This window comes from Mucor mucedo, assembly GCF_025094135.1.
Source record: "Mucor mucedo strain NRRL 3635 chromosome Unknown EV154scaffold_8, whole genome shotgun sequence".
Taxonomy (NCBI): domain Eukaryota; kingdom Fungi; phylum Mucoromycota; class Mucoromycetes; order Mucorales; family Mucoraceae; genus Mucor; species Mucor mucedo.
This window is the reverse complement of record NW_026252292.1, coordinates 272647-297955: the sequence shown is the minus strand read 5'-3', so window position 1 is coordinate 297955 and position 25309 is coordinate 272647. Positions and strand designations below refer to the sequence as shown.

Below are 25309 nucleotides of genomic sequence, written 5' to 3'. Positions count from 1 at the left end.
AAATTAAATATTTACAATGAAAACAGAATTCGTTGAGGAAACTGACCAATAGGAAAGTTGTTACAAATCAAATTAAAAAAAAAAAAAGGACTCATCCCCCCCCGCTTTAAGGATATCCTCTGTCTCACATCCATCAGCAATGTTTTTTATGCGGTTGATGTGTTGTGATTATCTAATGAAAAGTTTCATCTTTCTAAGCATACGTCCCTTATTTAGTTTAGTGACATTTGTTTGGTGTAACTTTTTCGTAATGCTGATGGAAAAAGTTGTCGCTTTCCACTTTTTATCCATTTTTTTTTTTACCGCATAACTTTATCCTTGTCAATTTTTAACCGTGTTGGGACTGTACAAGGGTTATTTATAGTGTTATCACTTCTTTTTCATTCAGTGTCATATCACTGCTATTCACAGTGTCCTATCGCTGCTATCCAAAGTGTAATATCACTGCCTTTTTTTTTTTCAGTGGAAACCACTGCGTTTTTGCAGTGTACCCACTACTGTTTACAGTCTGATCGCACCTATTTATGAGAAATAGGTAAAGTGCTGAACAACCAGCCTTTGTTCATGGTTAAAAGCCGTGAATAAAATCACTAAAGAATCCGATAAAGTATATAAACTACTCTCAACAACTATCTGCGAATGTGCTTCTGATACTCTTTATATATATATATATATATATTTACAACAGATTTTGAGGAAGATGAGAAGGAGAACTAAAAGGTGCGTTACATTCTTTTACATGATTTATCAATTTTTTTTTACCTGTTGAAGATACAACACTGGGTGTATCTGACACTTATTCTGGATCACAGATTTTTTTTTTTTTTTTTTTTTTGGGATGGTGAGGGTTTAAAAAAGTAGGTATTTTTTTTTTGCTCATAAACAAAGAATTTATCTTAATATCTATTTTTAGACAACCCTCACGTCAAATCCTTGTCTGGTGTTGAGAAAAATCTTCATACTGGTATATAAAACAAACGAGTTTACTTCATTCGACGAGTGCTACGTTCTGATGAATGGCTTTTTGAAAATAACTAAATGTGTCTATATGAACTTATCCTTTTTTTTTTTTAGAACTTGAAAACATGCTCTTTGATTTTTGGATCATCAGGTTATGATTTAAAAAGACCTAAAATCAACCCATATGAAAACAATACAATGAATCAATTAAAGTTAGTTGCTAAAAAAAAAAAAAAAAAAGATTGGGATACCACTACCTCTATTATTATTAAGGTTCATGTAAGTATCTTAATAATGATTTGACTGACTGGAGGTAAATATACTGATTTTATTACGAGAATAGATACAAGAGCAATCTTGGGACCTCAACTTTTGAAAAGCTCCTTTGGTTGATTCTTTTTCCGAATGCGACTAGGTGGTCAAGTTTTGGGGGACCACCTAGTCGAAAAAAGCATTTAAAAAGACCCCAATGTTCCTCATTGGTAATATATGATATACTTTTCTTTTGTATTGCGTGACTTATGTCCTCATACAACAACTCTTTCTTTTAGGAGAGATACGCTTCCACACTCCTTGTTGTCAGTAGGTATCAATATGAAGATGGACCTTCGTTTGATTGCCATCGATAAACATCAGATGGAAGATCATGGATATGGGGAAGTGGCAAAGCGTTGCTCCGTTTCAAAATATATTTCAAAAGATAAGCGAAAAGGGCCGTCGTTGCATCGAAGGCATTACTCAACTCCATCATGTCATCCAATGTAAGCAACCGGCAGAAAGAAGATATTTTTTATTCCGTACTTGATTGTTATGGGATTTTGAGATGCATTTGTGCCTGTCGTACTTCTAAAATCCGGCCATTTTTACATCACTCAGAAAGTGAAGAGCATTTCTTTCCCTTCTAGACGAGTGGACTTTGGTGGCGAATCAATAGAATTGGTGAATGGTCTTTTGGACCCATGTTGTAAGTAAAATAACGGGTAAACGATTGTTTTGGATATTGTTGACAATATCTATGCAGGCGATGTGTGAAGCGAACGGCAGCTTCAAGATTATTAGTTTTTTTTTGTTCTCCGGCCTTTATAGCAAGCCTCCAGAGGAACAAAAACAAAAACGAAAATCCATGGACAGTTGTATAGGTGGCACCATAGTCGAACAAAAATGTGGCACTAGTAAGACTGTTTGGGATAACATGGATGAACTCGAGTTGGAAGACGAGGTCGATGATGATGATGTTGACGATGAGGTCAGCATGAAATAATACAATTCACAGTAAAATATATAATGATATCCCTAAGAATGCAATGATGATCTTGACGACGATGAGGAAGTCAATGATGAAAGCAATGATGAAAACAGCGAGTAAAATAATAATTATGAAGGCAATAATGTTTAATCCTTCTTTTATTCTTGTATTTTTTTTTCCTTATCTCTTTCTATGCATACCACTTGGGTTGGTGTTTTTTTTTTCGCATTATTATAAATAAAACATTTCATATTTCCATTTGATTTGTGCTTTTTTATTATTCAGTATCATTTTTAAACCTTCTTTATTAGAGGTGACTATTGCTACTTTAGGTATTCTAATCCTTTATAAGTTTACAGATCCAAAGGGAGAGGTACCTCGTCATCTTCTGCTTGGTTTTTGGTGTCTTCACAATAGCGCGAGTACCCAATTTAGATCAAGAAAAGCAGCGCTTTAGATAGTAGTCAATATACAAATCTGGATATAAACTTACCTCTTTGTTTTGATAGGAGACTACGATGTGAATCTACAATTAACCCGTCAAAGAGTGACAGTGTTCAATTTATAGCGATGTTTGGCAGCACTCAGTACATCAACCCGTTAACCGCTACTGACTGTAGCCCACACCATAAGATATCCACACAGCAATATCAAACACATAATAGCTAGATCTACCGCTTGCAACAAGACGCATTGATGTCGCTTTTTCTTGACACAAGTTCAGTCTGATGTTGCTGCATTGGATGAAAGCCGGGATGTCTCTGCCTAGACATATAATACAACAATTTTTTTTGAAAGGATGACGCCACTTTCGGAGGACTGAGATTATATTTTTCAAAGGGGCTTGTAACATAACGCTATTCTATCATTTTCTTCATTCTTCAACAATAATGTCGACCAAATAGCTTATTAAGACTATTATAAAAAACGCGAGGAAAAGAGAGCTTCTGTATGCAGAGGCATAATAAAAGACTATGGAGGAACAGGTATAGTTACTCAACTTACATGTTGTCCTAATGGATACTCATTGGTGCTCTCCTCATAGGCACAAGCGTTAAAGGTAAGCTTTTAACAATTTGATGACCTAGTACCTCATTGACTGTAGTGAGGAATTAAAGGAACCAAAGGCAAAGCGCGTAAGTATGTTCATAGATCGAACCCTAACTACTCTCGCTAACGCCCCTCTTTCAGTTGAATGATGTTAAAAGCTTATTCCACCAGCCACAAAAAACCAGTTATCAGACATTGTACTACAAAACGTTACTTTTTTTTTTTTAAACAGAGAAAAAAAAAAAAGTTTATATTCTAACACCGACACTTGAAGTCTGTCAAGAAACCATATCCTGGGACATATCCGATACAATCCCAGGGTCACCCATTGATGCAGTTGGCATATGACGTACGAAATAATATCATTGAGTCTCTAAGGGGTCCTGGAGTTCAATAAAAGAGAACTTGTAACTTTAGTCAAAATTGCAAAGGTAAAATTTTATAAATAACACTAAATGTGTATAATGAACTCACCCTTTTTTTTTAGAGGGTGCCAAGCATTGCTCGGTTTTGAAGTACTCCAGAGATAAACAAAAGGCCGTCGTTGCGTTGAAGGCATTATTTAACTCCATCATGGCATCCAGTGTAATCAACCGGGGAAAAAGAAATCGTACTTATTCCATACCTGATTGTAATGGGATTCGAAGTGCATTTGTGTCTGTCGTACCCCTTCAAATCAAATCATTTCTACATCACTCAGTGAAGAGCATTTCTTTCCCGTCTAGAGGAGTGGACTTTGGTGATGATTCGATGGAACTGATGAATGATCTTTTGGACCTGTCGTTGTAGGTAAAAGAACGGGTAAAAGACTATTTTGGATAGTGTTGACAATATCTTTGTAGGTGTTGTATACGCAAATATATTTTGGTGTTTGCAAGCGCTATTATTGGTGAGTTAATTTAGCAAAGGGGGTGTTTTCAAGCAAATTTAATATTTTAAAATAATTTGCTTGAGAACACCCAAAGAAACTCAAAAAAGACTACTTCGTGTCACCTCACGTACACGCAACATTTGCATTAACAAAATGATGAAAACAACTCATAAATATAACAATTTTATAATAATACAACGGCCTACAATGCACGCATGGTCCAAATAAATGCTTATCGCAATTAGATTCACATTGTTAAACATTTTCTGGACTTGCACTATTAATTGACAGGAACGAAAAGGACTTTGTCAATTCCTAAATAAAAACACACCTCTAATTATCAATAACAAAGCGATATTCAATTTTACCGAGTGTCACAATTACCTTATTCTTTATTTTATAACTGTCTATCTCGATTGATAAAACAGAAGGTGATGTGTAAAGGGATCAAGAGGCCAGCCTCTATAAGATATATATATATATATAAAATCCATGGACGATTGCATAGGTACAGGTACCACAATAAAACAAAGATATGGCACCAGTAAAACTGTTTGAGACAATGTGGATGAAACATGAGTTGGAAGACGAGGTCAGCGATGATGATCTTGACAAAAAGAAAGTTAATTGATGAAAACGACGAGAAAATAATAATAATAATGATACAGCTTTATTCGACACTTTTCCTTCACAATAGGGTATGAAAGTCAAACATTTTAATCAAACTGTCTATTATTTTCAACCAATTCAATGAGAAAATCACGGTCTGGGTGTGTATTCATATGGGGAGGACTGCCCCAGATAGGCCCTCGTTTCATTTGCAAACAAATCTCACCTGAATTCTCAAGACTTTTTTTTTGTACCAGTAGTTGGCTGTAATAGCAAGCATTTTTTTTTTTTTTTTTTTTTAGGTGATCAGCAGCTGCACAAACGGACAAGCCCTTATCATGTACGAGAGAAAAGAAGCGGTCCCCTCTCTGCGCTTTTATAAGTTCGATATGTTCTCTTTTCACTTCATCTCCTTTATCATTTAAGGTTGTTCCCCTTCGGTCTTCATGTATAAACTGAGTTATTTTATTGAAAAATAAAAAGTAGTGAAATATACTTTCATGTTTGAAAATACACTTTTTCGACACGGGGGACATGTCTGTAAACGCGCATATTTTGATGTTTAAAATTAACCAATCAGATGAGACTATTGAGTGATCTTTTTTAAAAACAGAGCCAATGAAATTAAAAAAGTCTATGTGGTCGGAGTACCCTGGCCCCAGAAATTAACCAATCAACAACCAAGATAAGTTTCCTTTTTTTTTTTTTTTTTTCCATACATATATCGGACGCGCGCTCCCCATTTTTTTTTTGTTTTTCTTTTTCCCCTTTACACACACGAAAAAAATGTCTGAAAAATATAAAAATTTAAAAGTAAAAGAACTTCAAGGTAAATGAATAGTTTCACGTAAATCACGTTTCGAGTGAACTAAAAAGACATGCTTTTTCAATGGGAATAGAACTTTTACAAAAAAACGATATGCCTTATACGGGTAAAAAAGAAGATCTCGTGGAGAGATTAGTTAAACTCGACGAACGTAAAGCAATGGAAAATCTTGAAAAAGAGTTTGAACTCGAGGACGATTTTGACGAGTCAAAATTAATTCTGTAAGTATTTTTTTTTTTCCCACCACCCTTTTTTTAAAGTAGTTTCATGTTTCTCATTCCCCTTTCCTTTGAAGCACGGAGGATATTCAAACCGATGCCATCTTTTCTTCTCTTATTCTTGATAAACCCGCCTTTTATGAAAAGGAAAGTGTTTTATCTGACGATGAAGAAGATTTGACCCCCGTTGCAGTCGAAAAGAAGTCAATTTCTGTCAGTCCCAAAGTAAAAGCGGTGACCCCACCTGTCACAGAACCCGTCATTCCCTCACCCACAACCACCACCACCACCACAGCCACCACAGCCACTGCTGTTGAAATCACCTTACAAGAGTCCGTCACATCCACTGAAGTAGCTCCTGCTTCTTCTTTCAAGTTTACACCCATCACATTCGAAAGTAAAACAGTCAAATCTGAACCACTAAAGAAATCAACACCTGTAAAGAAATCAACCGCAGCAACACCAAAGACTACAACAAAATCCGCCAACACGAAACCTTTTCCTACTACTAAATCCAATTCCAAGCCCGTTGTCTCTAAAGCATTCGGTTCCAGAATTCCAGCACCTAAACCATCCAAATCCACCACGGTCAATACCCCTCCCAAGTCAAATATCAGACCTACCCGATCCACCAAAACTCCCCTCCCCAAATCCACCAAATCAAACAAGGATACCAAATCCACTCCTACCCCCAAGGCTAAGGCTGCCCCTACCAACACCACAACTACGGCTTCTCTTGCTGTCCAAGAGAAAAAAGCACCACTTACCGCAGAACAAATTGAAAAAGCACGCCTTGAAGCCGAACGTAAACTCGAACGATCCAAGCGTTTCGGCATCAAGTTGGATGAGAAGGATATGAAAGAAATTCGTGCTGCACGATTTGGTATCATTGCCACCACCACTAATATGGAGGGAGAGAAAAAGAAGGAAAAAGAAGGAAAGCAACCAACAAAGGAAACAGCAGCCCAAGATATCTTGAAGAAGCGAGCAGAACGATTTGGTATTCCCGAAAAGAAAATCGTACCTACCAACCACAAGAAATTAATGACAGTGACCAAGAACGCAGTGAAACAAGGCAGAGTTCAAAAGATGGCACCCAAAACAGAACTTATTAAGAAGGCTGTGACGAAATCCAATATCTTGAACAAGAAACATAATAACATTGCTACTCGTTTAAATGCTCCCATCATGGCTCAAAATAAACGAACCATCATGAAGGGTCGAAAGACGGATACACCCATACAAGGTCGTGTTATTACCATTGCACCTATTCGATCTGCTCCCGTGCGACAAGTCAAGACTTCAGCCAGAGACATTATCATCAATGCTAATAATAATATCAGAAGACCCACCAACAATACAAAGAAACCAGTATCAAAGGACATAGGAAACGGAAGAACTGTGACTGTGGGTACCTCCAATAATAACAAGAGAAGAAGAGGTCGTGGTCCTGAATCTTCGCACCAACCACTTGTAAGTCATCCCCAAAAATAAAACACAGCAGAAAGAAAGAGAGAGAGAGAGAGAGAGAGAGAGAGAGAGAGAGAGAGAGAAACCCTTATTGATTCATCTATTTTTTTAATCGCAGGAAAAGAAGAGACGTAATTAAAACTCCACCAACTCAGTAGTCAAGCACATGAAGGAAACAACAGAAAAAAAAAGGGTGGAGGGTGTTCAATATACCTAAGCAAATAATATAATCATGATAATAAAAATTTGGTTTTTTTTTTATTTTATTTAATTATTTAGTTTAAACAAAACGAAACATTCTAAACAAACAGAATCTCGTTTTTTTCTTGTTTTTCTCTTTTTTTTTTCTTTAAAAAACAATATGGTGTACAATTACAATTAAGTAATACTAGTTAAAAAATATAAAAAATAAAGTAAGGTGGTGGTGGTGTTGTTGTATGTTTAAGAAATGATACATTCTTCAGATTGTCTTCTTCCATTTATATTATTTCGCTTCTTCTTTTCATCTTTACTAAAGGTCTTGGAATGAATCACCTTATGTCGAAGCGTACCTGGATCCAACTTGTTTTGTTGCTGTAATAAAAGTGTATGCGATAATAACGCTTGGTTTCCATTCAACGCTTGCTCTTCTTGTGGTGTCAATCCTAGCGCTAACGCATATTGTCGAATACTCTCTGCATCCTCTGGTTTTAATTGAACCGCCACAGGTCCCGTTGCATTCTTTGGGTGACTGATCATACTACTACGTATCTCGCCTGATTTACGACCTCGGTTATAAATCTTTGCAGAAAATACCCACTACATTATACACAGGAAAGTTGTTAGTAACCCCAATGCCCCCTTTTTTTTTTATTTTTTTGTTCTTGCCTTGACGCAAAACTTACATCATAGGAGGGCTGCTGCTCATTGACTTTGGGAGGACATGAAAAGGCAGACTTTTTACATTCTTCATGACAAATTAATGCACACACTTCACAAAAGATGGACTGTGTATTCATCAAATCACCACAGACTTTACACTCTACTACCTTTCCAAAAGAAGTATGTATAAATCGATGCGTGATATAATCTTCTTCATCTCGTAATCCAAGTGGTACCCCCTTGGTACTCGCATCCTCTTCTTCCTCCCCCTCCTCTTCGTCATACAAAGTCACTTGACTTTCGTTAGGATGTCTGCTCAAATCCGAGCTACTTTGTAGTCCACTACTATTTCTTAGTGTCATATTACTATTATTAGAATTCGTAAAATGATCTTCCTCCTCCTCTTCCTCCTCCTCTGCTTCTTCTTCCTCTGTAGGTTGAGGATGATTACGTAAATAACTGGATAAATCATGGGAATAAGTTTCTGTCTTTCGAATACGTTGTTGATTTTGTAGGATCCAAGGATGATGCAAGAGTTCGTGGGCAGAGGGACGAAGTTGAGGATCCTTTTGAAAGCAAGCGGTTAAGAAACTCTTCATCTCATCCGAGATGGAATCAGGTAGAGGTGGGATTGGATCCTCTACGATACGAAACATGGCAGACATGGCAATTAAATCAGCATAAGGTGGTTTACCCGTCACCAGTTCCACTAAAGTACATCCCAGTGACCATATATCAGACTTTGTAGATGCACCTTTAAGTTCAATCACTTCGGGTGCCACTAAACAAACAAACAAAAAAAAAAAAAAATTATTTTAGTTTTTAGTTACAAAGGGGGGGTTCTATGTTAATACTCACTCCAATTAGGGGTGCCAGAAACAGAGCCTGCATCGGCTCCTTTAATTTTTAGATTGAGTGATACACCAAAATCAGTCAATTTCACATCACCCGTCTTGGTGGTTAAAATATTGGCCGCTTTTAAATCACAATGCACTACTTCATTTTGATGAAGATAATCTAACCCGTTTAAAATCTTGATACAAAAGGAAGCTACAAGTTTCTCGGGGAAAGCACCAAATGCTTTTAACGTTGACATGAGAGATCCATTCTCTGCAAACTCCAAAATAATATTGATGCTTTGTTTACCCTGGATAAACCCAAGGTATCTTATCACGTTTGAATGTGATAGTGTCTTTAATAAAGCCACCTCTTTCTATACAACAACAAAACAATGTTATGATTTAGATTCAACGGAGGAAAAAAAAAAAAAAAAACTCATTTACCATGATTTCATCGTCAAGTGCGCCTTCTTCCAGAAACAATCGTTTCACCGCAACAATTTCTCCTGTGGCAAGATCCAAAGCTCGATACACCGAACCAAACTGTCCTTTACCAATACAGTTACCCAATTGCTACACAGAAAGTAAATGTGTCAATACAAGAAGAAACAAAAAAGGTGTGTGTGTGTGTGTGGGGGGGGAGACGACAAAACTTACATAGTGTGTGGTGGATAAGCCATCTTCACTCTGCAACATGAGTTTCTCTTCTTTTTCTTCAACGTCATCCGATGGTTTTTTTGACAATATTTCATTTGCTGTTTCACGGTACTGACGATCTAATTTATGGCCTAAACTTCCACCCAAAAGGGGACCTTCTTCTTTCAAGTCATTATTGTTGTTATGTCGCTTCTTACCATGAGAATTACTACTACTGCCAGCAGCATGATTATTATTTCGATTAGGGAAAGTATGACTTTGTCGTTTACGTTCAGCTGGGGAAGAAAGTCTACGTGTATTCTTTTTTGTTTCTTGCTCGGTGATATCTTCCTTTGTGCGATAGGACACGGATGTGTGCTTGGTACTGACGGCGGTGGATAGGGAGGAATTCACAGAAGAGATGGAAGGTGATCTTGCCATATCTAATGGGGGTGTATCAAGTCTTCCATAATCTTCATAATTCTCCTCGTATCGGGGTGGTAATCGTAAAGGTGATTTGGGTGGTCGAGAAAAGCTATTGGAGGTAGGTGAAGAAGGTGTGGTACGAGGTCGTTTTCCTTCCTCTTCTGTTTCCACTGTATGTGATGTCCCTGTAAAAGTTGACCTTAGACCTAATTTTCGAGACGCTGCAAGTGCATCTCTATTTAACCTTAATCGAGATTCTTTTATAGTATGGTTCGATGGAATCACGTTAAATCCTCCAAATATATCTCGAACATCTCGATATTTCGTATTTGAATCATCTTTTTTTTTTATTTGTTAATACATAAATAAATGCTATTTATTTAATTATTTACCGTTGTTTCGGGTATCCTCACTCTCCTCGTTTTTCTCCTGCCCATTCATTTTAATGACTCCTTCATGATTGTCAGCATGTGTGGATGCTAAAATTTGGTTTTCCGTCAGTCGAGATATGGCTAAAATTGTATGAATGACCTATATTATTTAAAATAAGTATAGATAAATATCAGGGGGAAGTTATATCATGAGACTTACAGCTGTCATATCTTTGGCCTCGAATAAATCTACCGTTTCAAATAGTTGTGCCTTATTCAATCCAAGCTACATACACAATGATGCAAAATTAAAAAAAAAAAAAAAAAAAAAAAAAAAAAACTCCTTAGTTTTTCCAACATTCATAGTTGTTTTCTTTTAACAAATAAACACACACACACACACACACATTCTCCTAAATTGGACTCCTAAAGTATTATATATATACCTGTCTAGCTCCTTGTAAAAATCGTGTAATGTTGTCCATCTATGCTAGAGAAGATTACTATCGACATAATATTTTTATTCGTTTCCTTTTTTATTTTACCTTGATGAATGAAAGGTCCTTTTGACCCACTTGTTTAATTGTGCCTGGCTTCAGTTTATTTACAAGACTTTTTTTTTTTTTTTTAAAAAAAAAAGAGTTAATAAAATCAATGCTTTTGCACCCCCCCCTTTCTCCCCCTCCTCCTCCCTTCTTCTTGACTCCTCCTCATGTTAGCGTAGACTCTATATACTAAGTTAACCCCCCCTTATTTACTTACTTGCATAGTAAAACACCATCCGATAATTCATACTGTAACGGTGCGTCAAGAGGTATGGTCATTTCGAGTATGGTGTTTAAATATTCAATCGCAGCTCGTTCATCTTGTCGATACTGTTCCTGTTTCATTTTATCCAGCAAGAGATCGGCTCCACTTTTCGATCTGGCTATACGTGGGGTTGCATAAGAGGCCATCACAACTAGACTGAATAAATGTGTAAAGAGTCCACTTTTTTTTTTTCTCTTTTTTTTTTTTTTAAAAAAAAAAAAGGTTTCTTTTTCTGTCGGGTTAGTTCTTTATTTTTTTAACTTATATAAAAAAAAAAAAAAGAAAGAAAAAAAAAAAGAAAAAAAGAGATAACAAAAAAAAGAGAGAGAGAGAAAAGAAAAGAGAGAAACATGATAAAAAGACTAGCTAATATCTATATAATGTGCATTGAGAAAGGAAAATGAACTTTTTTATTTTTTTATTTATTGAATAATAGGAGTTGTTCATGATGGATTATTAAGCTTTGGGCCAGATACAACGTTTTATATTTACAAATGTAATTGACAATAAAGATTTGCTGTCTATATTTAGCCGGGGGAGATAAACCTTCAAAAAAAGAAAAGAGAAAAGAAAAGAGAAAAGAAAAAGAAAAAAAAGAAAAAGAGAGAGAGTCAATAGGTCATTTTGGATTGCATCATGACATGTATCTGTACTTTTTTTTTAAAAAAGATGAAAAAGCATTGATTTATCCAACCTTGAGGTAACAAAAGGAGACACACACACACACAAACAAATAGGAGACATCGAAGAGAAGGACGTCATGAGTGAGTGGAGGAAGAGGAAGAGGAGGAGGGGAGGGGGGGCAACAACTGCGAAAGTGGAAAAAAGAAAGTAGGTTGCGCGCTTTACTCTCATAATCGATCAACAAGATCGGGGATTTTTTTTTTTTTTTTTTTTTTTTTTTACTGTCGAGTTCTATAATTACTGTCGTTCTCCCTAATCAATCAATAATAATAATAATAATGAATCATTTTTTTTTTGTAATTAGAGGGAGACAATCTTTGAACAAGGTTTTTTAATTAAAGTCTTTTTTTTTGAAGCGTACACACACACACACACACACACACACACACATATACAGCGAGTGTATGCAGTGTTTTATGCAAAATATTAATAAATGCAAAATGTACAGGCCACCGCACGCGCGACTGCTGCTGGTACTTACTTAGTCTTTTTTCACGTCATCTATCTCCTATCCAAAAAGAGTGATCGAATAAAAAGAGAGAGAGAAAGAGAGCTATAGTTTTCGAGAAAAATAAAGTTTATTTTTTTTTTCCCCTTGTTTTAAAAATAAATCATAATAATAATAGTAGCTCACTGTGGACTATCATCGGATCGGAGGCTACGATTTAGAGCTAAACCCACCCCCTCTTTTTTTCTTCTTGCGAGAAAGAAAAATCCAAAAAAAGAACCAAAGGAAATAAAAGAAAAAAAAAAAAGGCCCCTACGAGTTTAATGAGAGAACATCTTAATTAACTAAAAAAAGGCATTTTTTTTTTCTGATTGGGGAGAGGAGGTTACACGTATTCATCGATTCATTGCATTCACGCGCACCGTTTTCGTTCACATGTAATATGAGTGGAAATAACATCATTTTACGGATTGAACCGACAGGGGGAACTTTCTTATATCCCCTTCCAAAATAACATGTGTGTGCTACGATCGACAATGAGTGTCAGACGGATTCGATGCATCATTGTCACTCCCCCCTTTTGTCTTTTTCTTCTTTAAAGTGAGCTGTGTGTGGGTATGGTTGTGTGTGTGTGGATGTGTGTGTGTGTGTGTGTGGGTGGGTGTGTGGGATCAACAATACAAAAAGTGATTTATTATGCATCACTTATAAAAAAGAATTGTTTTGCATCCCACATGTAATAAAGTTATTCCCTCTCAATTTGTTCCTCGGAAATGATTGTTGTGAACTCCTTCTTTTCTCCCCTTCACTAATCTCCCCCTTTTCTCTCTCTGTTATTTTCCATCACTTTCTGCTAAAAAAAACATTCCCAAATGTCAACTTGTATAAAAAGACTTGCATTAAAAAAAGTCTATTATGATTTTTTTTTTCCTACTCTTTACATCTTTTTGTCCATATATCTTTCTCTCTCTCTTTTTTTTTTACATAAAAAAAAGAAGCAAAAAAGAAGAAAAAGCATTTTCGAATAATTTTTTTTTCTCTTTTTATTATTATTATTATTATTATATATTTTTACTCTTACAAATTTATGTTTATATAACCTAAAAAAAAAAATTACAAATCAAATCAAATCAAAAAAAAAAAAAAATGAATACCATGATCCATACACCCACCATCATTAATACTTCATCTTTTGAAGGCATGCCCTTCTTGCATGATGACGCCACCTATTACGGAGAGCATGAGGAAGAGTTAGAAGTCAAGCCATATCAACAAGGAGATGACTTTAGACCTACCTTTTACAACCCATTCGAAATCAAACACCGTAGAAGAACTTCCCGTGCTCAATTCAAGGTACTCGAAAAGACCTTTCTTGAAAACCCCAAGCCCAATGCATCTATTCGAAGATGGCTTGCCCAAAAACTAGTCATGACCCCGCGTGGAGTACAAGTGTGGTTCCAGAATCGTAGAGCCAAGGAAAAGACCGTCAATTCTAAAAAATCGCCTTCCTCTTCTTCTTCTTCTTCCTCCTCCTCCTCTTCGGTCATTCCTAATACTCAATCCAGTCAATCTACCCTCTCACTTTTGTCAGAGCCTTTGGTTAAACAATCTTCTATCGATAGCTTTATCTCACAAGAATCACCTTCACCAGTTCAATCTACTTGTACCTGCAATGACTGTCAATTATTTATGACTACACCCATGAGTCGTACATTGTCCTACCCTCCATTCTATCAAAGTGACGCTTGTTCCACCAATGCCGATGAAGAAGAGTTACTCATGACACCCGTCACCCCCTTTGTTGACACAGCCAATCCATTGATGTATGAATACCCCATCTTTATGAACAGTCAATGGCAAGATACCAAGAGAGAAGATTATCCTCAATTCACTCCACAACAAATCAGACGCAACATTTACAATGATGCCATGTTGTTTGATGACTCTGTACGTAGATACTCTCAACCCACAACTACTACTGTCACTACCAATGCTGATCGTCTCATGCAATCCACCGAGGTAATTTTTAAATTGTGTGTAATTCATATTCTATATATTAAACTTTTTCTCTCTCTTTTCTTGCAGGTCTTTCGTCGTTTGTCAGAACCTATCTTTGATGGAGGAGACATGAACTTTTTGAACCAACAACCCATGTACGACACAACTCAATTTGATTTATTACACAGAAATCGTTACATGATGTAACTCAACACCCCTCACTCACTCTCATTTACTCTCTTTCTTCTCCTGCTTCTCTCCTTTTTTTTTTTTTTCACTTTATGCTTATGTGTATATACTTTTTTTTTTCTCTCTATGATTCTGCGTGGTTGTATGCCCTTCCTCTTTTTTTTTTTATGCCCTTTTTTTTTATCTCTCTCTTTTTTTTTTTTAATTTATTATGCTTTGATCGGCCGGTTCTGTTTCTTTATATCAAAAAAACAATATCTTTTTTTTGTTATTTTTCTCCTTTATTATTCCCTCCCCCCCTATCATTTTACTACCCCCCCCCCACTCCCCTCTTCTTTCTCCCTAATTTAAAATTATAAATTTTTTTTTTATAAATAAATAAATAAAAAAAAAACATTATATAAAAAGAGTTTCCCGCCTTATTATTTGGACCCTTACCTCTCAAAAAAACAAATCCGGTGGATGAAAATAATAGTGCGGCGATACCACTGATTTTTGTCTAGCCTGTGTCGCTTGTGCAACGGTTGTAGCAGCTGGTGTAGCAGCGTCTGTAGCTGTCTTTTGCTTCTTCGCATGATGCTCCTTCTTTTTCATCACCATTGGCTTAGACTTATAATTATCTGATCAGCCCATCTTTCTCTCTCTCTCTTTCAGTGCAACAATAAAACTTCTTACCTCAATCTTGTTCGACTGATGTCTCTGAAAGGACGCTTGATCTGTTTCCGATAATTCCTTTAGGAATTCATTGTACGCAACTTTCTCTATATAAAAACAGTGTCAATATTCAAACTAATAAACTGTGCCAGTGATACATACGGGGAAGTGGATCGATGCGGATGCCTTGTTCGGATAGTGTCTTTAAAAAAGGTTGATCATCAGGACCAATCAAATTAATCGCAATCCCCGACGTGCCTAATTGTTTTTTTTTTAAGTGTTTATATACTATATTTGTTTATACTATTTCATCCTTTTACCATATCTGCCTGTACGTCCTACACGATGCAAGTATGTCTCCACTTCCCAAGGCATATCCAAATTAATTACCAAATTCACACGATCAATGTCAATACCACGTGCAATCTATCATAGTTTAGTTGGGGAAAGAACAACAAACATAAAAACAAAAACTCACTAAATCACTGCAGACAAGCACACGCAACTTAAATGCTCGCATTTGCTCCATCACTGCCATTCGTTTCTCTTGGTTTAAATTCGAATGAATCTGTCCCGACTTCCAACCCATTTCGTTCAACCATTGACTCAATTCAATTGACCTAGGCAAACTATTGACAAAGATCATGCATTGATAAAATGGCACTTGACTCAAGAGCTTTTCTACTCCCTCAAACTTTGTCTTGTACATGTCCAATTTGTCACCCGATGAACTTTCCATGGTCACATAATACTGTTGCACCTCTAAATAATAAAATTAAAAAAAAAACACATGGGGTTAACTTTTCTTTCTCTTTACAAAGGGAAGGGGGGAAACATTTTAAAAAAAGGTCCAAACCATGAAGTGTCGGAACTCCTTCCGTCAATCGTATTGTCTGCGGTGATTTCAGAAATCGGGATAAGGACAGTAAAAGATCATCGGTAAAAGTGGCCGAGAACGTAATCGATTGATGAAGGACCTTGTGTTGCTTTAGCTTTTTAAAAATATAGGCAATCTGAGGTTGAAATGTTGTTGACATGAGTTTATCCGCTTCATCCAATACCACCAGTTTTAGATGCCCCATGGGGATACGTTTCTCATCCAAGAGAGCCATCAGTCTTCCGGGTGTACCAACCATCACATGACACTTTGCCAGGCGTTGACAATCCGCTGCCATTGACAACCCACCAATAAATGCTTCACAGACAAGACCCTCCATGGTCTGTCCCAAGTTACGTATGACGTCTCGAATCTGGATCGCAATCTCACGTGTGGGTGCAATAAGCATCGCTTGAGGTGACTTTATTTTGATCTGTACAGTTTCTAACGTAATCACTCCAAACACGACTGTCTTGCCCGTACCTGACTTGGCTTGCGCAATGAGGTCCATACCTAACCGTCCCAAAGGAATCGCTTTCAGTTGAATGGGTGAAGGTTTCTCGTACCCTGACTTCTTTAGACCTTCCAACAATTGAGGGTTCTGTAACAAACTATCAAAATCTACCTGTTCATCAATGTGTACATCATGCGATCGTTTCATTTGGAACAGATATAAAAAAAAATATGCATTAAAAAGAGACTCAGCCACTGGGGGGGAAGCGTAAGTGTGCTCCTTTTTCGTGACTTGTTTCTTCCACTCACCCCCATCTTCCCTACCCTTTTTCAGTTTCCATTTTTCTTTTTAATTTTTTTTTTTATTTAAATCAACCACATATAAAAACATAATAGAAATGGGAAGGTAAGAAAAAGAGAGGGACATGAAAAAAAAGGAGTGATACATACTCACTCTGTATGTACACTAGACTTCGTCATAAGAGAAACCATCATGGTATTCGTGATAACTACCGTAGACAACGTACGAGAGCTTACACTAGAGATCTGGATCAGATCCAAGATGATTTGAAGCCTGAAAATGCCGAAAAGAAAAAGAATCAAGCTATTGACACTGACTTGCCTGGTCTCGGTCAACATTACTGTATTGAGTGCGCGTAAGTCTTTTTGACAGGTTTTTTTTTTTCTTTTTTTTTTTTTTCACTCTAGCAAACCCATGATCTCACCTTTTTTTTTTTTTTATTGTAGTCGTCATTTCATCTCGGAAGCTCATTATGCTGAACACTTGAAGAGTAAATTACACAAGAGAAGACTCAAGAAGTTGGAAGACGAACCTTATACACAAGAAGAAGTAAGCTTTTCTTCTTTTTTTTTTTTTATTCATATAGACCGTGGACAGGATCATTAACTTTTTTTTTTTTAAAGGCTGATCGTGCTGCTGGTATTAGTAAACCAGACAACGGTAAAAAAGGTGGTAGAGTCTTAAAGACACAAGATGCTGTCATGGAAGATTAGAAAGATCTTTCCTTTTTGTAATATTTTCTCTCTTTCTGTAATCTATATGCACACTTTTTTTTTTTTTAGACTCTCAAACAATTCCCCATCACCCCCCCCCCTTTTTTTTTTAAATTAAAAAAAAAAAAAAAAATGGGCCTTTTTCTTTTCTCTCTTTCTCTTTCTCTCTCTCTCTTTTTTCTCTTTTTATAAATGTCAGATATAGGGTCGTTAGGTCAACGCATAAAGAAGCTTTCTAAAATGATTAGTACCAAAATAAAGAAAGCTCCTCGGTTGGATGATCAGATAGTGGTCACTCGTAGACATAGCAGTTATATCCAACCCATACCCTACTCCACTGAACCTACGGTTCTCAACGAGGGTAGGTTTCTCTTTTTTCCCCCCTTTTTTTTTCATATGTGCATGTATTTTTTTTCTTTCTCTCTTTAGAAATAGATACTCAAAAAGAGAGAGGTGTTAGATTACCATGGTTACCATGCACCTTCCTTATCACCACCGCCAAGACATAACATTCAGAAAAGCTTACCCAAACTAGCTAGTCCATCCTTCGTGATCAAACCTTCCCTCAGTCGTAGCAATACATTAGGCGCAAACTAAAAAAAAAGTGATTTTTTTTTATTTTAAACTTTTTTTAACTCATGATCATCAAGATAATCTTGCCTATAATTTTTAAAGCTAGCGAGTACCTCCTCAGGTGTGGTATCTCTTGCATAACAATCCACAAAATTTCCTTCTGGATCCATTAAATAAAAAAAGATGGAATGATCCACTAAATAATCATCTGTGGCTTTCACATCGGGTGGTGTAAATGTATACACACGAAAGGCTCTTGCCACACTCTTGAGTTCTTCAGGACTACCTGTAAATCCAATCAGATCCGGATGAAAGTCTTGTACATAGGCCTTGACCACATCCGCTGTATCTCGTAATGGATCACATGTGATAAAGATAGGGATCAGTACATCTTTACCAAATTCCTTCTTCACTTCATCCACCACACTTGCCATCTTGTCTAGTTCTTCGGGACAGATATCTGGACAATGTGTAAAACCGAAATAAATCAAGGAAAATTTACCCTTCATTACACTCTCTGAACTTGTCACTTTGCCTTCATTCACATTAAATAACTCGAACGGTCTCCCCACAGCATGTCCAGCTCGTTGCTTCTTTTCCTGTGCTCGTAACCGTTTGTTTCGCTCTAAATCGTACTTTTTCTTTTCATTGTCAAAGTAAAATCCAAGTCCTATGGCTGTCACTCCTAATACACTCGCTGATTTCCAAGTAAAGGTCTAAATCAATCATTAGTTTTCATGGATGTTAACCCTCCTTTTTTTATGGTTACTTTAGGTGGTGGGACGGGTTTGGTAGAATACCATTGGTTCATGGTTCGTTTCATTAGCATGGACTAAAGACATTAAAAAAAGTATCAGTAACAACAATAACAACAACAAAAAAAAAAGAGAGAGAGATCATTTTAATCTCACCTTGCCCATGACAGGCTGTCTTGTCCATTTCGATAAAAACATGGTTCAACAAGAAAGAAGGGGTGTGTGTGTGTGTGTGTGCGTGACGGGGTTTATATTCCATGTAAAAAAATAATGCTGGGATAACATAGCTGGGGTAGTACAGACCTCTGGATCCTAATTGTATTGAAAATATACAGAATCCAATAGATATGCGATCCAGAGGCTGTAATTGATTTTATAACATTGAATGGCAATCCAGAGGCTGTAACCATATACTTATAAAAATTCTTCAATCAGGACGATAACCATGAGATTACGATCCAACTGGCGATATGTAATTATACGCAGACGAATCTTGTCTGCTGACATAAGCTCGAACAATAAAATGATCATACAGTAATAGGTGTTACCCCTAATAAGGATATACTGTACCTACAAAAAAAAAAATGTAAAGGAGTTTATGCCTTTATTCCTAGTCAGACAGTTACATGTGGTCTATTTTCATATTTCGATAGTCAATGGTATCTACTTTAATACCTTCTTTGTGACCTGTTTGCCACAAGATTTAATTTTAGATCATGATTTGAAGTAACGTGATTTTACCTCTTTTGTAACTCCACCCTTTTTTTTGTTTATTCCATGCTCCTGCCTTCAAATATAAAACGTTGTATGCGAAAGCATCATCGTCTTCCCTTCTCTTTTTTTTTCTCTTCTTTACTTTATCTTTTCTCCTTTTAATTTTCGACACACTGTGTAGTTGTGTGTCATTTTGTTGTAGTAGTAGTTTCTTTTGTTGTCTTTCCATTCAATTCACCCATACCAACTTGGTGTTGGTTCTTTTATTTCAATAAATAATCAATCATAAATAGCAGTCAAAAACTATCGTCATAAATTAATCAGTGAATTATTTATTTACCAATTAAAAATGTTGTTACATACAATCTTTCTTCCTTTTTACTTTGGCCACTTTGTCTCAAGATGAAACGTAAATCCCAAGCGGATGATAGAAGAAGTATTCACACACATTTTTTATTCACTTGTCAAGTACTTAATATTAATTCACTACTATTGACAGACGTAAGGCAAAAACCGGTACCTTTGCTTTTAGAACATAGCCATGGGGAAAGTAGCAGTACAGAAGGTACAAAAACATCATTGAATTTTACCCCATTTGTTCACCGCAAAATACAAACATATTTGCCACATACAGGTTCCTTAATGGGTGAGGCTCCCCTGGAATTTTATAGCTTAAATAGCAATATAGCTTCGTTCATACCTAGCACTGGTGACAATACTGGAGTTTATGAAGTATTGGAAGGTGCCACTTCAAACTTTGACTTTCCCTTCAACAACAATATGAGTAGAATAAGAAATTATTTCTCCTCTTGTCAACTCAGAATCATCCCTAATGGTGGTCTACATACGTCTGATGACGATCTAATTAATAATGATATACCTACAATTCAACAAGTAGTGAAAATTTTGAACAATGATGCTGTCAACCCGTTCGTGATCAAATCCAAAAAGTATATCGACAAAGTAATAGTGCCTAGAGGAAATCTTTTACTGTATACTTGTAGTCAAATCTATAACTGCCGTATTTATTTGTTTTCATCAAGAGCAAAGCCAAAAGTTATTGATCCGCCGTCGAATAGCGATTCATTTAGCACAGAATGGTTTGCGTTGAGGGTGTGTTTGAAACCCGGTGCCCACACTAAAAAACCAATTAATGTCGTAAGCACTATCATTTCACCTGCAGCAGAAAAAAGACAAATTGGCGAGAAAAAAACCAAGGCAAGCTTATACAAAAATTGGAAATGATCTTGATGATGAAATATTACGCCTATTGGAGGAAGAAGTCAAGTTTCTGTACGAAAAAAAAAAATGGTCTTCATTTAAAGCAAAGCAAAAGAACAAGCCGAATATGATTGAAAAATTTTCTGAAAGTCTTTCCAGGAAAAGTTTACCGACAGGCGCTGCAAATATTATACAAGCTAAACTGGAACAGAAAATAAAAAAGCAACCACTTTGCTGATTTTAAAGAGTCTGATATTCCCCCATCAGGTGTATGGGTTCAGCAGAAAATAAATCGACTCAAGCAGCAAGATAAATTCACTATCGAGGGATTTATAAACAAATTCATTGCTAATATCACGGAACATCAACAATCTTTGGAATTAAAGGCCGAAAGTAGCAGTAGTACCTCTTTTTTCTCTTTGAACTCTGATCAAACCGATGCAGAAATACCCATTGACACTGAAGAATCAGTAGAAAAAGATTATCGTACAGTGAGTAGAAGCCTGAAGAGAGTTATTCATAAAGACTTCGACTATAATAGTTTTTTACACCATATGGAAGAACTACAAAAAGAATGCAGCTTATGTGCACAAGGATTATCTCAAGCAACGGGCTTATTTACTGAATCAGTAATATCTGGTGCTATTTTTCCTACGAAGCCTGAATCATACTTTGATTACAGCTGTATCGGTCTTACAGAATTAACAGCACATGTAGGGCAAAAACAAATTGCTATCTTGAATCGTAAAGAGAAAGAATTCCTACATAGGAGTGATACTTTTACTCATCTGGGTTTTTGGCGCATACTATCAAATTGTGTTGGGGGTAAATCAAGCTCCAAAAGCCAGCATGCGTAAGTAATTTTTATAAATCATCCATATAAAAAATTAACATTTTATTTTTATGATCCCATAAAGAGTTATTACATTTATCAAAAACAATTTAGAAGATCAATACAAGCATACTTTTGTCTCAAATCCTACGATTGCATACGTCTGCCGTCAATACTACGTTAACTTTACAAATTTATGGACCTTTCAAAAATACATGCAAGACTTAAAAGTGGTTATAACTCTTACTATAAGAGCTAATCTTTGCAGGCAAAGATTCTTTTCCAAGTCTTCCACGGTGTCTTCCAAAGCCCCCTCACCTAATAGAAGTTCCTCCGCAAAAAAGAAGACCAATCGATTATTTTTAATGAATGAGCTCTTCGATTGTTTATTGATACACAATCAACATAAAAAAAGTGGAAAACTCTTTGTCATCGAAAATTTAGTAGAAAAATTGTTTCAATCTGCGGATACAGCTACCAACGTAGAAAGAGCAATCACCGGTATGGATCCTCCATCGTTAGATGTCAGTATGTTCTCTTTAGAAAATGAAAATGAACTCGAAGACGAAGAAGATCTAGTAGTTACTTCATTTTCAGACTTTGACGATGTCAAAGCGGTTACTTTGGATTACGCACAGAAGGATTTAACAGCCAAGGAGGTGAGAGCGCTATCCGCAGTTTGTATAATGCTAATACAGTCATGGAACACTGAAGAAGAAGTGGACGCTGACAACATATTTGAAAAGTCGTATTGCAATTCGCAAGAGAGTATACCTCGAACAGCTCTTACTTTTTGTGCAAAAATGGTCAATGGTCTTATAAAAATGCGGTGTAAGAAGGAAGAGGAGTGCCTTGGAAGTTTTTTTTGGAATGAGAAAGCTCCGAAATTCGGTTGTGGCATTCGCCAAAGAGCATAATACAAAGAATGGGAATCTATAGCTTGCATCCGACTACACAAAAAAAAGTCTCTATTAGGTTGGACAGTAAATCTCTGTATCTACTCTTTGCAAAATCATACAACATACACAAGTCAGAAGATACATATTTTACAAACTACTTGAATATTTCCACGGAAAACGACAAACGGTTAATATTCGCAAACTTCTTTAATATAAGCAGAGGAGGCCATCACACTGGAGGAAGCAGAGGAGGTCATCCCACTGGAGGAAGCAGAGGAGGTCATCCCACTGGAGGAAGAAGAAGAAAAGGAGATCATCCCACTAGAGGAAGAAGAAGAAGAGATCATCCCACTGAAGGAAGAAGAGGAGTTCATTCCAATGATGGAAGAGTTGATAAACCCAACACGGGAAGAAGAACCAATGGACGAATCGCCCATGGATCGACAAGATATGGAAACAAGGAAGTTATATAGAAAGAATTTTAAAAGAGCAGAAATTACACCCAACCTTTTCTTTTATATTCTCAAACAAGCATTCCCTCCAATTTCTAGGAATCAAAAACACACTTGAAAGTAGCTCAAAATTGAGTTCAAATACGCGTCCGGAAATAGAGAAAGCTCCCACAAACAACGATTCCCTTGATGACCATGTGAATTTGAAAGAAAATATTCGAAATTTAAATGAGGAAATCAAAGAATCTAAAAAAAGGCAGGCACATTTAAGCCGTTCACTTCTTCCCTTGGAAAAATCTAGAATGGACCAAGCAAGAAATTTTAGAAAACAAGAAAAGGTCAAAAATAAATGGGATAAAGAGAAGTACAATGACCTTAAAAAAACAAGAGCAAAATGCGACAAAATATACACCGAACTGAAGAGTATACGTGCTACTATTTCCAACAGTCAAATAGAAATGTATAGGTTGAACAAAATATTCCACAAACAGCCCCCGCCAGCAATTATCAACAAATCATCAGCTTCAAATGAAGACGTAGCATGTCTGGCCAAAGGAGAAACCGCAGTCCAGGGAATAGACCCAGGGGTAATTACTACCGCTTCATTTAAAGGTGTAACAAGCTCTCTGTTATTTGAAAGTATAAACAGGTATACAGCCTTGCAAAATGTTGAGCCAATAAAATCTGTCGCAAAAGAAAAACAAATCAGTTTAGACTTCACTGCGAAGATTGTAAACCATGCCACATTTTCCACGAAGCATAGTCAAGAACGACAAAGGCGAGAGAAGCTGGATACGAACTATCTGGAAAAAAAGAAGGTTTCTAGAAAAATACGTAAAAAACAATTTTATCAAGTATTTTTTAGCCGGCATAGAAGAAAACTGGTTTCATCTTTAGGAAGTAAAAATAATAATGTCATATGGTCATTTTTGGGAAATTGGTCTGGTGTTACCACATTTATGAAAGGCCATAGTAGGAGAAGCATAAAACCAGTTATAGCCGAGCTTCGAAAAATTGAAAAGGACAAGTTTATGACTGTAGACGAATACAAATCAACAATTACCTGCACTTCGTGCTTTGAACCAACCACTAAGCAAGTACTTAGAAGAGGGGACTCCATAAAGAGAATAAAAGGCGCAGTGGTTTGTGTCAATAGAAATTGTCCCAGACGTGTATATAACAGGTCCACTACATCAAACCGAGACCAAAACGGTGCTTTAAACATAGTTTCAGATGACGGTCTTACTCTTCCACCTTTCCGCCGTGGTGTAAACAATCCAAATAAGTAAATAACCAAAACTCAATGATTAAATATACTTTTTACTAACATAATCTGTTCAAGGTTTAACTTATCAAATAATCTCATGCAAGCTAGAATAGCTATGCAAAGATCTCCGGGAGAGCCGGTAACTAATTTTTCTTTGTGACTTGTCACCCTAGGCATGTCATACAAGCCAAAAATAATAGAAGAGAGAGAGCATTGGCTGTGAAATTCTTTATAAAAAGCATGAAAAATACAGACAAATGACAATTTCATTGGATGAAGTCGAAATGTTGTTCGGGCCGGATAATGATTTTTTTTTTAACTACAGTGCGTCCCCACTCTCTCAAATAGGTGAACTTAATCGGTACACTTTTCGAAAATAAATTGAAACACTCAGTGAACCTAATTTAAACACTTTTTTGAAATTGGTATGGAACACTTTAGTTAAACAGGAACTTTATTTAAGCAGTTTTCAAGATGGTTTTTTTTTGGAATGTTGAGTAAATATTGAAAAGGTGAGATAGAGGGACTTGATGACATACCTCAGTTATTCTTTGTGCAAGTGTTTCTGACTCCATAATCTGATGACGCTTTACTTTATGCTTAACTATAGCCCAGAATTGCTCAATCGGATTCAACGCTGGAAAGTAAGGGGGAAGATATACGCATTTATAATTTTTTTTTTCTTTTTATTCTCTACCATCTGGTTAACTTCATAGGATGCATGGATTGGGGGCATGATCCATGATAAGGTAAAACCTTTTCATTTCGAGATATCTATCCATAATATCCAATGTATTCCCAATAAAATTGAGGTAGTGGCCAGTTGTTGTACCTTTAGCTTGTGGGACTTTGGGTGGAGCTGCTTTTTTTTTTTTTTTTAACACCTTGGGTCTTAATTTTTTTTTTTAGGAGACAGAGGTACTCTCATAGTAACATTAACAACACCTATGGCCGAGATAGCTCCAATTACAGTATAAAATACTGCTACTGTACTTGCAGTAGGAATAACAGCTTTGGTACCCTTCTTAGATCATGCTCTACTGCGTCTCATATTTATATCGAAACCGGATTCGTCGATAAAAACGC

The 25309-nt window shown here is 36.4% G+C and overlaps 9 protein-coding genes across 9 annotated transcripts; 5 read left to right on the top strand and 4 right to left on the bottom strand.

The window, feature by feature from the left end:
- Positions 1–1554: 1554 nt before the first annotated feature.
- EV154DRAFT_547919 (uncharacterized protein) lies at positions 1555–2724 on the top strand (the record flags this gene model as incomplete). Its single annotated transcript, XM_051604782.1, has 3 exons — positions 1555–1721; positions 2047–2206; positions 2520–2724. The coding sequence occupies 3 exons, from the start codon at positions 1555–1557 to the stop codon at positions 2661–2663; spliced, it is 471 nt and encodes a 156-aa protein (XP_051462322.1). The 3' UTR covers positions 2664–2724.
- Positions 2725–5508: 2784 nt separating this feature from the next.
- Positions 5509–7521, top strand: EV154DRAFT_598859 (uncharacterized protein). Its single transcript, XM_051607076.1, has 4 exons — positions 5509–5565; positions 5636–5783; positions 5858–7253; positions 7369–7521. Exons 1-4 carry the CDS (start codon positions 5523–5525, stop codon positions 7387–7389), a joined length of 1608 nt encoding a protein of 535 aa, XP_051462321.1. The 5' UTR covers positions 5509–5522; the 3' UTR covers positions 7390–7521.
- Positions 7522–7668: 147 nt separating this feature from the next.
- On the bottom strand, positions 7669–11398 carry EV154DRAFT_494138 (uncharacterized protein). The gene is made up of 10 exons (XM_051599870.1): positions 11146–11398; positions 10929–10995; positions 10830–10868; positions 10604–10669; positions 10405–10543; positions 9608–10350; positions 9395–9523; positions 8970–9324; positions 8135–8892; positions 7669–8048 (listed from the first exon to the last, which is right to left on the bottom strand). Exons 1-10 carry the CDS (start codon positions 11337–11339, stop codon positions 7692–7694), a joined length of 2847 nt encoding a protein of 948 aa, XP_051462320.1. The 5' UTR covers positions 11340–11398; the 3' UTR covers positions 7669–7691.
- A 1878-nt stretch (positions 11399–13276) lies between these two features.
- On the top strand, positions 13277–14884 carry EV154DRAFT_547915 (uncharacterized protein). The gene is made up of 2 exons (XM_051604781.1): positions 13277–14344; positions 14411–14884. The coding sequence occupies exons 1-2, from the start codon at positions 13472–13474 to the stop codon at positions 14528–14530; spliced, it is 993 nt and encodes a 330-aa protein (XP_051462319.1). The 5' UTR covers positions 13277–13471; the 3' UTR covers positions 14531–14884.
- A 49-nt stretch (positions 14885–14933) lies between these two features.
- EV154DRAFT_494130 (P-loop containing nucleoside triphosphate hydrolase protein) lies at positions 14934–16718 on the bottom strand. Its single transcript, XM_051599869.1, has 6 exons — positions 16023–16718; positions 15645–15928; positions 15487–15592; positions 15329–15424; positions 15188–15273; positions 14934–15121 (listed from the first exon to the last, which is right to left on the bottom strand). Exons 1-6 carry the CDS (start codon positions 16702–16704, stop codon positions 14954–14956), a joined length of 1422 nt encoding a protein of 473 aa, XP_051462318.1. The 5' UTR covers positions 16705–16718; the 3' UTR covers positions 14934–14953.
- Positions 16719–17090: 372 nt separating this feature from the next.
- On the top strand, positions 17091–17510 carry EV154DRAFT_386250 (uncharacterized protein; the record flags this gene model as incomplete). The annotated part of the gene is made up of 3 exons (XM_051595046.1): positions 17091–17152; positions 17244–17346; positions 17421–17510. Coding segments are annotated over 3 exons (255 nt in total), but the record flags the coding sequence as incomplete, so codon positions are not given.
- A 524-nt stretch (positions 17511–18034) lies between these two features.
- Positions 18035–19441, bottom strand: EV154DRAFT_298407 (SCO1/SenC-domain-containing protein). The gene is made up of 3 exons (XM_051594844.1): positions 18995–19441; positions 18853–18915; positions 18035–18799 (listed from the first exon to the last, which is right to left on the bottom strand). Exons 1-3 carry the CDS (start codon positions 19034–19036, stop codon positions 18131–18133), a joined length of 774 nt encoding a protein of 257 aa, XP_051462316.1. The 5' UTR covers positions 19037–19441; the 3' UTR covers positions 18035–18130.
- Positions 19442–21062: 1621 nt separating this feature from the next.
- On the top strand, positions 21063–22607 carry EV154DRAFT_298392 (uncharacterized protein). The gene is made up of 2 exons (XM_051594843.1): positions 21063–21626; positions 21691–22607. Exons 1-2 carry the CDS (start codon positions 21328–21330, stop codon positions 22520–22522), a joined length of 1131 nt encoding a protein of 376 aa, XP_051462315.1. The 5' UTR covers positions 21063–21327; the 3' UTR covers positions 22523–22607.
- Positions 22608–23659: 1052 nt separating this feature from the next.
- EV154DRAFT_494113 (uncharacterized protein) lies at positions 23660–24584 on the bottom strand. The gene is made up of 2 exons (XM_051599868.1): positions 24299–24584; positions 23660–24241 (listed from the first exon to the last, which is right to left on the bottom strand). Exons 1-2 carry the CDS (start codon positions 24491–24493, stop codon positions 23807–23809), a joined length of 630 nt encoding a protein of 209 aa, XP_051462314.1. The 5' UTR covers positions 24494–24584; the 3' UTR covers positions 23660–23806.
- Positions 24585–25309: the final 725 nt, after the last annotated feature.